At 45.0% G+C, this 17,195-nt stretch overlaps 1 protein-coding gene across 2 annotated transcripts in view; it reads right to left on the reverse strand.

Annotated features, from left to right (window-relative positions):
* CEP170B (centrosomal protein 170B) overlaps positions 1–17,195 on the reverse strand; it is a 53,409-nt gene that overhangs the window by 12,434 nt on the left and 23,780 nt on the right. For both annotated transcript variants that reach the window (XM_086462555.1, XM_086462554.1), the window contains exons 6-12: positions 12,916–13,017; positions 11,318–11,794; positions 8,976–9,038; positions 7,359–8,122; positions 5,044–5,232; positions 4,740–4,848; positions 1,594–3,363 (exon numbers count right to left, since the gene is read on the reverse strand). In XM_086462555.1, the coding sequence (XP_086318681.1) occupies positions 1,594–3,363; positions 4,740–4,848; positions 5,044–5,232; positions 7,359–8,122; positions 8,976–9,038; positions 11,318–11,794; positions 12,916–13,017 (3,474 nt within the window). The remainder of the gene's footprint in view (positions 1–1,593; positions 3,364–4,739; positions 4,849–5,043; positions 5,233–7,358; positions 8,123–8,975; positions 9,039–11,317; positions 11,795–12,915; positions 13,018–17,195) is intronic.

A 17,195-nucleotide genomic window follows, 5' to 3' on the forward strand; every position in this document is an offset into this window, starting at 1 on the left:
GCATGAAGTACACTAGTATACTTAGAGCTTGTGCAAGGTTCACAATCCTATTAAGGAATTAGGAGGTTAGTATATTAAGAGCAACTAATTCAGAGAAAGGATTAGCATCATCTACTGCAATTATGCACAAGGAAAGTTGTTAGCATGCTGCTACAGAGCTCTGGAAATCAAAAACCAATTCATTTAAATCAAGAACTGGCCAACACTTATCATTTTTCTCCAAATGATTTGAAGTCTGTGGTCCAAAGGCAGTGGGAGTGCAGAGTGACTCCTGTTCAGAAAACTCTGACCACATTAATTTGCTTTAAATTTGTTATTGTTTAACAAGAAGTCAATAATAGCATCATGTCAAAAAATGCACGAGAAGAGACTGTACATACTCTTTTAGCTTATTCACATTCTGAGTTACATGCATATATAAATGTGCAAGAAAAAAAATCATTAAAATAAAAGGGAAGCTGGATGCACTAAACAATCCAAATCAAAACAAGCAGCAAACAACATTTTTAGCATGCAATAAAAATGAATACTGCAAGCAGGGTAATTATTTCAACAGTATGAAAACACACAAAAAGGACATACCCAGAATTCTAAGACCCCTTACAAAAACACAGATCTGCTGATAATAGCACCCCTCTCAACAGGCCTGAGAAACCCAGCCAAAGGGGTTCTTCCTGTCCCTTTGGTCCCCTGTCATTCCTAAAAAACTTACCGAACAGATATGCTTTGCCACACGCACATGCCAAAGACTACAGGCGTAGATCAGGACTTAGTCCAAAGGTGTCAGGGACAATCTCTCATTATCAACTACCTTCTTAAGAGTTGTCATCTGCATTGTCCTCGCCTCTTAACTAAAGTCTGATTTCAATATGACAAGTGTTGATATTGCAAGGGTCTGTTGAGTGCACAGCTACAGGGCAGGATAGACTCCAAATCCCCACCTCGTGGGCATCACGACTGTGCACCTGCCTTACCTACGGCAAAAGTGAATGAAAATACACAGTAGCAGGAATCTCTTGGGGTAATCAACGTGTAGTGTCCAGCTCCACATTTGCATTTACAAGACGAACAAGGGAACAGCCTTCACAACACAGGGACATTTATTTCTCGTTCTCCTGTTTCAGATGCCTTCAAACCTGCCACCTTGGACATCAGCTGTCATCAACACCATTATAAGCTCTCTGGGAGCAAACTTTGAATCTTAGAAGTCAAAAGAAAAACAGAACAGAATTCCTTGCAGCACTGGAAAGGCATTAAATTCTATCTTTTTACAGAAAAATGGCTAACATGCTTCTGTCAAATGACAACTACTTGTTCAAAAAATGAAGTCACTGAAAAAAAAAAAAAAAAAAGAAAAAGAACTATTTGCACTATCCTCACAGACAACACCACAATATCTCACTGGGTATGAGAGATACTCTGCTGCCTCCAAACCCACAGGAAATCTCAACCTCCGTACCACTTGTTAATGCAGACTTTTGTACTCACCAGCGCAGCACTTGTATTACTGAGACACCAATCCTTGGCAACCATGTGCAGCCTATAAATCAGAAAGAGGGCAATCGGGGAGAAACATAAAGCACGAGCACTTACTGGACGAGGAGGAATACTTGACGCTGCTTGAACGGGTCCTGCTGAAAGGCTGCTTGGCGGAGGCAGCAGCTGCTGTCTTCCTCGCCGCGGCTCTAACCTCCGAAGCACCCATCTTCCGATAGGGCTCCACGTTCCTGCCTGAAAATCCTGTCCTCGACTGTGCTGTCTCAGAGTCACTGGGCACCGTAAACGAACCTGCCCGTTTCCTTGGCATGGCGAGGATGTCCAGCCGGGAGAGCTTCTTCGTCTCTGTGGACTGCTTGGGGCCCGGAGCAGTGGCTTCAGGGTTGGCGGATGTTTTCTCGGTATCGATGCATTCATTGTCTGAAGCATCTCCCAGACGGGCACGACGTAGCTTCGAGGCCCTTGTGGGTCGTGGGGTGGATAAGCTGTTGGAGCGGGTGAGAACTTGCTGGATTTTCTGCACATTCGAGGTCGTTTTGCTGTGGTCCTCCTTGGCGGCCTGAGTAACAGGTTTCCTTCTGGGAACCGGCCGGGTTACCGAGTGCTCGTGGTCAGACACGACTGTGTCGGGGACTGGCAAGTAGGGCAAACTCGAGCTTCTCTCATCATCTGTGAAGTCGAGTGACCCTCGAGTACCAGCACTCCGCTTCATCTGGAAGCGTTTGGCAGCCTCCGTGCGGTTCGCATCTGGTGCTTGCGTTTTCCGCTTCTCTGTCAGCCTGTCCCGAGCGCTGGGCTGCCCGCACTGGTCCTGGATGGACGGCGTGGAGGAAGATTTCTCCTTCTGCAAGCTCGCAACCACTTTGCGTTTCGGGGCACTTGTTGGGACATTTTTGCCACTCACCAAGCTGACTGTGCTGGCAGTGTCCACATCCGAGTCCCCTGACAAGGAGTCCTCCAGCTGACCAGCAGTTTCCGAGGGCTCCAGCTGTTGGCTTTGACCAAGTAATTTGGCTTCCAGTGCTGCCAAGGCAGTTTCAGTGTCCTTAAGAAGAAGATGAGTCTCCTGACCAAAGTCCATACGAGCTGACCGAACAGCCTCTAAATCTTTAAGCAGAGGGTGACTTGAAATATGTGGAAGTTTATTTTGAGGAACACCACTGCTTGATTTATCTTTGGTAAAACTTTCCTGTCTAACAAAAGATGATGTTTCCTTTCCTGCCATGTTTTCCTCATCTTGAGGAAGACTCTGATGAAGGGAAATAACCACTTTTCCAGCTGCATTTATGTAAGCGCTAACGTCTTTGACCGGTGGCTTTCCAGGAACTGGCGTGCCAGCAGACTTGAAGGAAAACTCCTGATCCTTGCCGTCTTTGTCTGCTCGAGCATGCGACACGCTCAGAGAGAGCTTGGAGGGAATCCCCGCATCATTGCTGTCATCACCAATGTAGAATGAAGTAGAAAGTGGCTCACTCACAGCTCTCACATTTGAGACCCGGGAGGCTCCTGGCTGCCGGCTCTCTGATCTTGTGTCTTCCGCCATCTGCTCTAGCATTTTATTGTTCTCTTTATATTTCTTGCCTTTTTCTGTGCTGAAGCCATCATCAGATCTGCTGGCATCACTGAGGCTATCTGGATCCAAGTCTTCTTGGATGAAGAGGCGGCTGCTGGGATCACCATAGGCCTCCACACAGCGGTCCTTCACAATGGTTCTCTTGGTAACCTCAGAATAGGAATCCTGGCAAACCAGGACTGTGGGTGTGGGACTGTCTGATTTATCACTTGGTGGGAGTTGGGGAAGAAGGCGCCTTGTTCTCAAGGGTACAGCATTTTCTGATTCCCCGGGTTTGGGGGCTACACCACTTTCTGAAGAGAGTTAAGTGGACAAGAATCAATTGTTGTACAACTATACCACTTATTTACTTATTCAGGATGAGTTTGATCCTGCAAAGTCCAAGTCCACAAAAGCACTCACAAGACACATGCTTAGAACTAAGCTTTTATGTAACATGAACATCAGTAGGACCTGGCTGGTGCTCGCTCCCTCAGGTTTATCAGTATAGATGCTATACTTAATTCCTGTGCTGGATCAGAGTGCTCAACACCTTCCCTCTCTCAAGGCAGGATTTCAGATTCATTCTCCCATAATATACCTCTCAGTACAACCACATACTTCAGAGGCTAATGTTGTTGCTGGTTTCTACCACAAATCAGGCCATGGGAATGAGGTGAAAAGTCATCAAACAAACCACTGTAGTGCTGCAGTATTTTAAGTGCCATTCTACACAACATAGCCCATTTGACTAAATAGATGATGTTTTTCACAGTACAAGTTCTCATACAATCATATCCCACAGCAAAGTCTCAGAAGAAAGACCCTATAACAATTATGAGGCTCCAAATTAGAGCTCACCACCCCCAGCATGGGTGGGCTTATCAGTATGGACACACTTCATAGAAAGAGCATTCTTATTTCTCCCATGCTGCTGGCCAAGACTTCATATCTGATACGACCTTCAAACACCAGGATAACTGGTTATTTGACTATGGTAATACTTCAAACACTCTGGGAGTCAGGTTCTCACACAGTGTGAAAACAGTGGCGATGACCTCCGAAACCAAGGGTTCTTCTAATCCTTACTGCATCTATCTATAGTCGTTGATGGCAAAGCAGCACTCTTCTTCCTTTCTCACATACCTACAGGACCCACAGGGTCTGTAAGCTGTCTCCCCAGTTACGATGGCAGCCTGATCTCCACCCACTCCCCTTCTCCCCTTCATACCCATTTTCTATGCTGCTCTCCATGCTTCAAACATGCCACCCAACAGGAAACCCCAGAACAGCCTAAAATTCTCAGACACAGGCAGGAGAAGCACACAAAAAAAGCACAAGTCAGCAATTAAATCCAAGGCAACTTGCAAAGGGCTTTCATCTGGCATCGTAAGGCAGTCTAAAGAATCACTACTTGGGGCTAGTTAACACCCAAGGCCCTCACAATCTTTCTCCTTCCCAGGTGCCCTTTAGCCATGTCAAATGTAACATTTAAGAACTTCTCAGATGACTCTGAAATGCAAACCAGAGGCTCTCTCCATCTTTACTCCACTGGGAATGATTCAATCTGTCCTTCTCATTCCCAAATACATTAACTAAAACAGAAAATAAGCCACAGCCAGATGCACAGAAGCCCTTATTTTCTGCTTTTCAAGCCACCTTCAAACAGTAATGTCAGGATGAGACTTACCTGCACCTCCATCACCCTGCCCAGAGACAGATCCAGAGTCAGAGTAACTGTCCGCAAGGCTCGCCCACCTAGACACCCACTTCTGACTCCCCTGAGATGCTGCAGACATCTGCAACAAGGTATGGAAGGTGGTGTCAGAAAGAGGGTTTGCAAACTAAATCCTAGCCACAAAATCTCTCCTCTCATACACACATCACTCAGTCTCCTCAAAAATGGAAATCAATCTACGCATCACATTTTCATCCAGACAGAAAACCCATCTACACCTCCACTACCCCAGCAAATCCACCTGGACTGCCCATACCTGCGCATCAGCCTGAGACCCACTCACAGCTTTTGGGGCAAATGCCTGGAGCAAGGGTGACTTCTGACTACTGCCATTTTCACTGATTAGATGCTGATGAGAACCGGAGTCATCTTTTTCACCTTTAATTATTGGTCTAAAGGCTGAAGAGATTCTGGAAAATTCAGGTGACTCAAGAACACCAAAAACCTGAAGAGGCGTTTGCATAGGAAAGATTAAAAACCAAGAAAATAGAAAAATATTAGCCAAAAATCCAAATCCATGCAGCATTAGTCTCACACAAACTATGAACCCAAAGGGCCAGAAACACTTGCCAATGCTTCCTACAAACTAATTTTCTCCTGTACTCCACAGTAGCAGCTTTAAATATACTTATTCATAGAATCCCACTCACGCCCACCTTTCCTCTCTCCCTCATTATTTCAGTGTGTTGCCTTTAACAATAATAACTTTCACTGAAAGGGAGACCCTTATCAGCCCTGAGAAATTTAGGATGAGTGTCAGGAAAGCTATTTACCAGCTCATTCATGGTGAATTAGGAAAAAAAAAGGGAAAGCTCCATTTCCAGGGTCTTTCATAGACTGTAGTAGACAGTGGGCTGAGCAAAGCAGCCTTGCGCTGCCCATGTGAGGACCTGGGAAAGGATGCACCTTTGAGATCGGTGAGCGTTTGAGCTAGCTGGCCAGATTCCCTCTGGGGATAGATATGCCTTCCTAGGGGGTGATGACCAAGATCCATGCCTCAGAAGGGCTTGTTTTTCTTCCCTGACTACAGGTAGTTCAAAGGAAGACGCCACCATGGAGGTTGCCTAGGCTGGACAGAGTTCTCCACTCTCACTTCTATTAAAACAAAAGTGCATGTGCAATGGCGGGGGAATAAAAAGCAGAGTCACCTCAAAATCTCAGCAAGTCCAGAATTCATATCCTCTTTCTTCCTGGACCGAAACACTGAGGTCCAGTTATTATTTGTTTCACAAGTGGCAGATCTGCACTGCACTAAGTCTATGGCAGAGTCAGGAGCAGAAGTTGGCCAACTTGCCTGCTGAAGTCACACAGCTGCCAAGACTAATCTCCAGAAATAATTGTATTTCTGTGGCATTTTTCCTCATATTTCCCCACCAGAACAATTAACCATATAATGTCAGGCCTAGGGCCTTGCTGTGGCTTAAACACCCTGCCCTGAAAGCTTCCGATCACATTTCAAACAAGATGTAAGGAATGAATGTAAATAAACAAAAGAGGGAAGCTAGATCCAGGCTCACAGAACGCTGTATACAAAGTTCTAAAGCCAGGTTCAATTAAGGCTTCCTTTAAACCTCACCATCCTCCTGCCTACACTTCACTAAATCTTCATAGCAACTTGCCCATTTTGTTTTCATAATAGACCGCAGATGAAAGTTAAACCTGAAAATCAGCCAAAGTTTGGTTTGCCCTGCGGTTGCTTAGTTGGGTGGCTTTTTTTAAGCCTCTCCCTCATCGCTGGGGTTTTGTTTTTAGACTACTATTCACTCTGCAAAATCCAAACAAGCATAGATCCATCTAGGATTGCCTCTGCCCTAGACCACACCTTTCACTATCTGAACTAGCTGCCACTTGCCCTGCCAGCAAGCACTCCCTTCCTAACCAGGCATAGCCAAATACAGGACCGCCTACCACTAAGGCTTGTGAAGGATCAGGAGCACCAGCCCTTGGCCTGTATTTCCTTTGGCCCACCACAGGATGCTGCATCAGTGATGGGCTGCAGCGCCCATCTTCGTAACAGTGGGCAGGAGGTGATGCAACACCAAGGCAGAGGCTTGGGAGCAGGAGAGAGCAGAGCTGCTTCCAGCCACAGCTCTCGGCAGGACTAGCCTGATCTTTATTCTGCTGTTGGCTTCCCCTTAAACAGACGGCAAGCCCACTCTTGCACTTTTACATCCAAATCCCGTTTTGGAAGCAAGGCAGCTCTTTGCTGTGGGCTTACCTTACCTTCTTGCACTTCATGGTTTTTTTGTTTGTTTGTAATTTTGTTGGGGTTTTTTAAAGACCAGTCTCTCAGTTTGTTGGGGCCTCTCCTTAACACAGGTCACCCAGGAAGATTCCCCAGCCCTAACCATAAACCCGCACTGCACCAAATTCAAAAGGGAGCAGTCCTTTGTGACAACAGCTAATGAAGTTAGACCCTCCAGCACAAGGTGCAGAAGCCCAGACCTTCAGCCCTTAGCTCACTGGCCAAGCACAGATCTATCTTTTTATATATATATTTATATATATTTATAGATATATATATTTTTTTATATATATATATATATATATAAATAAATAAATCAGATTTACCTGATCTATCATTTTTCGCGCTTCCTCCACCTCTTTATCCTGTGACTCTGTCTCGATGGTGTACGTGCCTGTCTCGCTCACACTGTCTTCCTCATCGTTCCTCCTGCCCTGGGCTGACTTTACCTCCGGAGGTGGAGCAGAGGTAGACTCTGGTTCTGACGATATAACCACGCGTGGAGCTACCGGCATGGGCAGAGGTGCTGGTTTCTCAGTGCTTGGCTTGCCAGACTGAGCAGTCTCCCGCAAGTACTCCGCCATAAAATCCTGAGCCATTTTAGACTTCCTTCCAACGCTCCCATAAGTTTTAGCTGATGCTCTGGAAGCAGAGGAGGATGAAGAGTTGATCCGATCCTCCGTCTTCTCCCTCTTGAAGGAGCTAGTTCTTTGGGTCCCACAGGAGTTGTTATTGGGTTTGCCTGCCTGGGCCCCAAGGTGGGATGGTGGTACCGCATTTCCCAGCTTCTCTGCCGGCGACGCGTTCTTGCGCTTTTCAACCTTGGTCTTCAGCCCTGGATCAGTGTCGCTCTGGGAGGAGTGAGCACTGTGCGTGAAGGACTGTGAGCGCTTCTTCCGTGGTGTGTCCTCGAAGAACTCGATGACAAAGGCCTGCTTGTTGTGCAGCATCTCGTGGGGATCACGCCTCATCTGGCGCTGCAGCCTGGTTTGCTCCGTCCCACGTTCGCTGCCCGTCGTCGTCTCCTTCTCTGCCTTGGGTGCCACGGGGTCTTCAGAGTCACTCTGTGTCCCGTCCTCGTGCCTATTGCCTGGAAACAAAGTATGTAGATTTGACTTTCATATTCTCAGTCACTGTGGCCCTGTCATTACCTCCCAGTTGAAATTTATCATTTCAGTTAAAAGACAAAAACAACTCAAAAGACACCTGCTGTGGTACAGGGATTGCATCCCATCAGAGGAAATAAAAGAAAAGGCAGCTGTCTCCTGACCCCACTTTTCACAACTGGCTGGCTATCAATTTATTAAAAAACAATTCAAGAAATCATTTCAAACCCAAGGGTTTCTGATTTTGTAATGCTGATTGTTTTAGATACCCAATGTTTCGTTTCTTTCTTTTTTTTCCATTTAAATAAAAATGACGACATTACTTTGCCATTCTGCCCAATTACTATAGCCCAAAATCACCTCACTAGGTTCTCTCTGTCACAAAGCAGAAATATCTCTGCAGGACCAGTAAATAAACCACTCACACTGCATTCCACGAAACCAAATCCCCACGATGAAAGACCAGATCCATATGTTACAAGTGCATGCACTTCTGAGCACCCACATTACCCCCGTCTACAAGGGGGAAATAAACCAGAGGCTAACAGAAAACTGAATTTGCAGGATTCTTTACTTTTCCTGAAGATTTAAGAATCATACCATGACAGCCCCATGAGTTACATCATCCTATCACCAGCCAAACAAAGGTTAAATCACTACTTAAAAGTTCACTAAACATAAAGCAAGTTTATAATTATTTTCACTTATGTTATCAACAACCATCTTTACAACTTTCTCTATGTATCAATGATGCCTGTCCCTCAGCACCTTAGTTCAGGACTCTCAGAAAGTAAGTTAAAGTAGAACAAAAAGTTAAAAGTAAAACAAAAAACAAACCTTTTTTTGGAGAAGGAAACGGGTGTGAAGGCACACAACACGATTCAGTCAACGACCAGGAACCTGTCATCGGGAGAACGGGGAAAGAGGTCTCTGCGCTCTAGACTGTAATATGCAGCAAGATATACTGGCTAAAATACCACGTGTTTGAAAGGAAAACTGCTCAAACCTACTTTGCAAGTTCTCCAGACACATGGGTGAAGACCATTTATTACCTCGAGTTAGCTCTGAAAGATTAGAATTTAATACAAGATCCATTCAACCCAGGAGTCAGTCCTCTGAAAAGTTTCCTAACACCCTCATGAAGGAAGCCAGAAACTTTGCATTGTGCCCTGAGGGCTGATAAGCTTTGTCCTTGGAAGAGAAAGTTCTTAAATTAAAGGGTCTTGGCTAAGAACTCGGCTGAATGCAAAATGGTGAGGACACAAGGAAAAACACCCACCGTGCCCATGGATGCCCCAGCAGAACACCACGTACATCCCTTCAAGCTGCTAAGACCTGAACTCTCTAGTCTTGATACCAGGCTTTACAATCACCACCTTCCTGAAAGCGAACAAATGTTACTAATGAACCCTGACAGTGGGTGTTTCTGATACTGAAGACCCAAACCTGGTAGGCAGCCAGGGGTAGCCTCCAAGACACCTTCAAAATTTGCCCTGCCAGAAGAACACGTTACACAACAACTATCGCAGATAAATGACAACCTGTTCTCTGCCCAAGCAGAAGTGGATAAACTCCTCAGGCCACCAACACTGTACGTTTTAATCAAATGTCCAAAGAGTTTATTTCTTGATATGCAAATTATGCATTAAATTACCTCAGCTTCTTTCCACACCTTATGGACTGCAAAGAGGCCAAGCGCAGCCAGTCTAGTACTCCTGTGCATCACTTCTGAAAATCCTAGGAAGAGCAGCAGCTGCCTAGTTCTCTAGTTTTCTCCAACAGGAAAGAGCAAAACTACTGAAGTACATTTCTATCCCTGGCAATGTTCTCCAGCAAGTCAACAAAATCCAGTATCACAATAACAAAAAAACAACCCACCAAAACCAACCCCCAAACAAACACACACCCAAACCCCAAAACCCTCTATCACACAGTCACAGTAGACTGAAACTAAGACCCCAAATATCCCTAATCCTACTGAGGAGCAGGGCACCTCAACACTGTCCTGTATTGGGAAGAACTAGAAACAAGCAATGACAACAAAACAGTTCAATTTCCATGCCATGACAAATGCCAAGGCTGGATATGCGAGACCTTTTTGACCGTAGGGGGCTTCTCAAAAAACTGTACACAAAACAGCAAGTTGGAGGTGTAATAGGTAAAACTCTTCATATTACGAGGAGGTTTTTTCCAACAAGGACCAAGCAAATACTCCTTTAAGAGAAAACAATGTATTGCTCTCATTTAAGAAGGACCTCAAGCACAAGTAGGTCTGGTAACCTTCAATACGACTTCATCAGTTAAAGTTGCAGATCCAAACAATATTTTTTCCCCGAGGCCTGCAAGGCAGTGAGGATGCAGGAATCTGTGGTCTCCTCCTAGCTGTTCAGTGCATGGCCCAAGAGAGACATCCAAGCAAGCCCAAATCTTGCAAAATGTATTCAAAGTTGCATGAGAATCACATGAGTCCCACCAGCTGCACTAAGAACTGGGCTCCATACTACACTTCAAACCTTTGAAAATCCCCAAAGAACTCCTTACAGCGACACACTTAACAGGACACAGGTCCATGAAACCTGAAGTTTTTGAACAGAGCAGGATTTCAGAGAAACTTTAAGAGAAGAAACCTTCTTCTACAAGCAGAAGAATTTCCTCCATCAGTGATCATGTATATATCACCAGTCTCTGTGTCAGGGCCTTTGGTCATCCAACCAAGTGGCTCTGGTCATTACAGCCATCAGGATGATCACACTCAGCCTCTTCCGGACTACAGCTAAAAAGAAAAATCATTCCTTCATCTAGGAGAAGCACAGATAGGAAAATTCACTAAAATACCTGTGTTTACCAGCCTGCCTGACCACATGGAAACTATTTTAGACATTTAAAAATCAAAATCCTTTTTTCAATCACTGTTACTGCTGAGCTGGCATTATGGATGTAGAGGAATGAGATTACAGTCCCCCAGGCCAGCACCACACATGATTCCAGGGCCAGGTGACAAGCCTGCTAGCCAGATTCAAAACCATTAACAGTCATTAAAGAAATATTCATCTTGCAAATCTGGAGCAGAGATAATTAAGTCCAGTTCTCCATGACAGGAGAAGGGTTTTCCCCCTTCATTATACTGCATTTGCACCACCAACAGAGAACTATGTCCACATGAAAAGATGTTCACTCACCTTTAAGCGTCCTCACATGAACCGGCAGGTCACTCTTCGTACTGTACACATCATCTCCTGGAGACTGCCGTCTCATCAAGCTTGGGTCGTTCTGGACAAGCCAGTCAGCCACTTTGCTCTCTGCTGACATCACTTCTGTATGAGCTGGTTCCTTACTATATGGTCTTCTCTGTCTGAGTGAAAATTTAGTTACGTGGTCTTTTATCTTTATTTTACCAGGGGTACCATCATCAAATTCAATGGTAAAGGAGGCGTGGCTCTGTACAACAGGGGCTACTACTGCATCAACATCCTTTGTTGGAATCTCATGGACCTGTGTTTCTGGAGATTTTGATGGCTGCTGAAATTCTTTAGTTGGAATCTCAAAGTAACTTGGCTCTCTCCGGAAGGCAAACACAGACTGTTCTTGGGCATCTCTATAAGCAGAAATATTACCATTCAGTTCCTCTTCATGTTGGGTTATCTCTTTTGATCTTTCTATGAAAGGGGAAAAAAAAAAAAAGAGGCAAGAAAACCTTAAATTCACAAACAGTAGCTGAAATGGATTAAAGAAAAGCATACACATTCTGTTTTAGACAGCTCTGTACTCTGGCCTCATCACCAAAATCGGTGCTCATTGCATTGCTGCAGTCTGACCAACATTTGTTATACTCACTTTGTCTTTTCTTCCATTGCTCCCCAAAGAGAGCTGAGCACGCACACGCACAGTTGTATGTTTTGACAGAACCTGTGTGGTTGGTGGCATTTTAAGGTTTCTGTATGCCTGGGCTGATGTGGAAGGAAGATCCTGTTTCACCTCAATGAATTCACTTACATGCACACATACTCAGCTTTCCACAGTTCAGAGGAAAAGCTTGAGTGTGCAAAGATAATCACAGGCATGGTTTTGCTGGATCAACACCTAATTCTGTATCACCATCAAGGAACAAAACCACATTTTCTCAGTAGTATCCAAACTTCTTGGCTAGAGAGTCACTCACTTATTTCAACCTCTTGTGAGGGCTGCTCTCTGCTAGAGAACAGCTACACTGCACGCTCAGTGAAATAAACCACTTCTTCGCACAGTAAAGCATACGCTTGATAGAAACTACACAAGTGAAAAACGATGCATCTTCCATGCCTACAGATTCACAACAGCAGCAGTGGTAAGACTAAGCGGCTTCCAAGGATGATGAGGTGAGAAACAGATTGCTTCCACATTAATCACATACAGTCAATGCATTAGCTCTTAAAGTGCCTCTTAGATCGGAAGCTCCTGGGAGACACAGTGGACGGTTTATTCAGGTGGGCTGCATACAATCATAGATACAGCACTGCTGTATAATTAGGTCTCAAACAAGCTTAGCAAGGCCTTTCTCATCCACACTGAATGATTCCACAACTGCTGTTTCTAACGTTCAAATATTTTAGGGGAAACATTTTAATCTCCCTTATTCTGGTTTCAGCAGCAGCAATCTACAGATAGGAATGTGCAAATAAGAGCACAAAAAAAAGTGGTAATTAAAGCCTTGAAGCAGGATGGCTTCACACAGTCAAGATCAAAAGTGTGCAGAAATTTTGTCCCCTCACCTTTTCCCACCCCAAATCACCTCCATTACCTGAGTAATGTTCCTCTTGCCTTCTGTCCTCCTTGTTATTTGCATCATCTTCCCCCCACCAGGAGGGCTGCCCATAAAGAGGGGTGCGGTAAGTATTGGTTTCTAGGAAGAGGATAAGCAAATACTTTGACACAGAAAATAGCAATTTACCAGGTTCACAGAAGTAAACCACATGCCAAAAAGGGCAAAACAGCAGGGTCAGATGAGATCATGTACCTGTTACATTGCAGTTATAACAACAGCAAGTTATACATAATAATGAGTATGTTCAGGCTTTTATTTTTTTACCCCTTTTTTCTTTTTTACTTTCTGCTGCAAGATGCTGACTCCACCTCCCTTTGCTGTCTGTCATAGCTGTGTTTCCCAAATACTGGCTTTTCTCCCTTTCTAGCCTCATTACTCACAGAAAGTGGAAGATTTCTGGCAGTACAGACTACAAAACACTAACCACAGAATTGTCTGCAACTCACCAGCAATGCAGGTGAAAATCAGCCTTTTTTCCTGATTTTAATTGGGAAGACTTTAGCTCTGTCCTTTCTTGCCCCACCATGCCCCCGGGATGTTGCGAGGCCAGGGACTTTTTCCAGCTATTCACCACTCCCACTCTCAGTGACACACATCCCACAACAGGAAATTCTTGAAGTGTTACAAGTTTAGGGAAAATGGTAAACCATCTCCTTACACACACATAAAGAAGTAGTAAACTCTTGCTCTCTAAAGCCTAAAGTAAACCAAGTGGATTCCAGAGTCACTGCAAGACAGAGGTTTTTCTCACGGAGAAGCTTCCCCTAGGAGAGCCAGGCTTCTGTCATTTTCTCTGATCACTGAGCACTCACTGGAAGATCAGAGCTTTGCTGCAACAACTGGTACCCAAAGGAGTTGATCGACTGCTTCTCATTTTATCTCCCACAAAATAAGATTCTGTTGTGGCAGTGCCTTGGGCCGCTGCTATTTATGCAACAAGTAAAAAGAATGCACCTCAATTTACCTGTGGTATAGTTATTATTACTATGTTTTTATAGTAGTTTAAGAGAAGCCAATAAAGTAGCTTTTGTTCTTTCATCTAGAGGTGACAGAAACACAAGGATAGGTCAGGGGCTGAGATTAAGCTCTAGCTTTGTTAGCTTCTTCTGCCTCTACCCATAATAGCCATCAGCACACGCTTTGCTGGCCACGTCTTAAACCCTGGCTCCAGCTACGGAGCCATAGCCGGGCTTCTACTGCCAGCTGCTGCTCAGCTTGTGGTTTTAAAACTACACTGCTCTGTGTAAAGCAGCCCTCAGACAGCCCTGCTATTTTGCATTCCCTGCTTTAATAGAGACATGACAGAAAGTAGTCATTAGCATAAGGGAAGTCAGGAGAGGAAAGGGAATTAAATAAGTCAAAGAAAAGAAGCAGCTTGATTTTATGCTGCTGTTTCTAAAGCTCCACAGACCCAATGGCCACTACTTCAGAAGTTTCATTTCCTAGAATAGTTCTAGAGATATATAAGCTCATACACTGACAGTCCACAGGCAAAAATTTTTTGCTTTACAGACGCAGCCCACAGGCCCTTTTCAAGAGATCTTCGTGTTTCAGAATTAACCACGCTGCCTCCCTTCACACTGAGGATCAAAAGAGACTGAAAGTACCACTCTCCTTTCTGCCTAGAGTGTGTGGAAGATAAACTGTGTTCTCGTTATGTAGGCGGCCTTTGAAAGTTCAAAGGAGGAAGCATTTCTCACTGTGAATAAATTGAAATTGCCAAGCAATATGTTTCATAACTGAGGATGGGTAAACCACTCAAGGGAGAGAGGAAGGGGAAAAAAGAAAAAAAAAAACCCACCTATTCACAAGCTTGTCAATGAACAGAGTCATCCAAATGCAGGGCTTGCTCTCTGCTAGGCTAAGACCTTCTGTCACAGAGCCTCTCAGAAACCTACCACCCTCTCTTCATGCCGTGACTTGCCCACTAGACCTCCACCCCAACCACACAGGATCTGCTCTACCAATGTCAGGCACTTCTTTTGGGGACACAATGCAACGGACTATCACCCTCTGAACTGCAGTATTATCTTAGGGTTGATGGCCAAGGGGCAGTCAGGGCCAGGAGGAGGACAACACCACTTTGGGGTGATGGACAAATCCATTCACAACAGCGAGCTATGTCTGGGGTGACTCAGGCCTAAAGGTCAAGCAGGCACAGTAAAGGACTCAATCCTGAAGAAACACATGAGATTTTGGATACTTGTCTCAGGTAAATATGATCAATCATGCGGTTTATTTTAAGTTGCTGGTGGAACAAATCCTGACCATACTACCCTACAGATAAAATGCAAAGACCATCTTGCACTCAACTCCTGCACAAGCAGCATCTTTCCCAAGCACGAGTGCTGTTACCACTCGTACCTTGCAAGGAGTTGCCTCGTTACAGCTCGTCTCTCCAGCACATCCCAACCCCTCACAGGATACCAAAGGCCCCCTAGCCTAGAAGATTCTAGTTACCTGTTCCAAGAAAATTTTGTTTCCAAAGGGGCAGAAGTGAGCTAAGAGAGCTCACACCCATCCTGCAGGACAGACTTTCTCCCAGAGGCTGCTCCAGCCCCAAGATCTGTGTCCCATCTGTGTGCTGAACACAGCAGCTACTTACTGCCTTTGCTCCCCAGGAGCTTTTCTACTACAAGGAAAAGGCAGCTAGGGGAGCAAGTCAACCTTGGTCAGACTTTGCTGATGGGGAACTTCAGGACTGCAAGGAAAGCTTAAGGAAAAAAAAAAAAAAGAAAAAAAAAAGAGGTGTATTTGTGAAAAATAATGTGCCAGCTCCTCTGCCTTCTCAAATTTCCCCCTCTACCCTCAACAGCTGTAATAGGCGCTTGGAAAGTCCCCAGATTCCCCTTCTGACAAAAGCTAGCACAAAGCCAAAACCCCAGGGCACCTGAAGGCGCACCTACCTAGAGCACATAAGGTTGGCCACAGTGCACAGACCTGGGGCCACCAGGGCAGGAACTGCTCCATTGCACTCTCTGCACGGCAGCAGAAGGTCCCTCCTGCCCCACCACACAGAGCTCATGGGGCCCCCACCTGCAACGCTGTTACAGCGTGTGCCACACATTTGCTCGCTTCTGTGGGTTTTTTAATTCCTTCCCTTTCCCGGCCTCCACAATAAACTGGAACTACTTAAAGACTGCAAAAAGCACAGATGGAAAGCCAAGGAGTCAGCATCTTGCTATTTGGGGACAGCTTCAATATTTTAAGAGCAATAAATGTTTCCACTGAGCCTTCATATTAATTTGCATTTTGAATAACATCAAGTGACACAGACACTCTCATTCTTGGCTACTGCTGAAAGTGGCCAGATCCTGAGCCAGAATGAAATTTCTGTGACTTCAGAAGATCTACATGAATTTGCTGCCCTGCTCACGTCAGAATCTTCCATCTCTTCTAATTTGCCAGCACAACCAACCTGATGTCTCTTCCCACGCCAGCTCTAATGCAACAATATAGTATAAAAAGGGGAGGGGGTGAAAAAAAAAGCATGATAGGAAGGCAGCTAAACCAGATGGCTGTGACAGAAGCAGGCCAGGGAGCAGCTACCTATGCAGTTGTGCCAGGGGGCTTTGCTCTTCACCAGCTGGAATGCATTTTAAGTAGTGACCTCAACCTGGACCTGCAGCATCCAAAGCAGCGCATCTGCCTGTATCCCGAGGCATGCATGCCACCCTGAAGCCACTGCCTGTCTGTTATATTTTAGCATAAGATGAAGCTCTTGCAAGAGCAGAGAGACTTGGGGCTTGCCCGAATCAGCGGTGAAGCAAGGAACACCAACGAAAAGTAACTGCTCAGTCATTTTAATAACATGAGACTTCCTCCAATTGATGGCAGCTCGTTACCACCTCTCTCCACTCCACACCAGGCTGCCCAGATGGTGCCAATTCATTCAGACATATTTCTTGGCTCATCAATTCAGGCAGACAGCCTGAAAGCCATCCTTTTAGATAACTGAATTGAGGTCAGCACAAGCATTCAGCCAGATAAATACTGAGCTATTGGTGATAGTGTAAGACAGGGAAGACCACTGACATACACACGTTCTGCTCCTGGATTTCAGTCTTTGGGGCAGTCACTCAAAAAAAAAAAAAAAACCAAAACGAAGGCTGTTTTAGCACACAACAAGGGAAGTCCATTTGTTTAACAAGCCTGACAAGAATGTGGCCTGTTAAATTAACACAGAACTATTGATCACCCGAAGGAGAGGCACCACAACAAAAGAAAATGAGACGTGTCAATACAAAGGATGTATT

Source organism: Leptosomus discolor, chromosome 3, assembly GCF_034619465.1.
Source record: "Leptosomus discolor isolate bLepDis1 chromosome 3, bLepDis1.hap2, whole genome shotgun sequence".
Classification (NCBI taxonomy): Eukaryota; Metazoa; Chordata; class Aves; order Leptosomiformes; family Leptosomidae; genus Leptosomus; species Leptosomus discolor.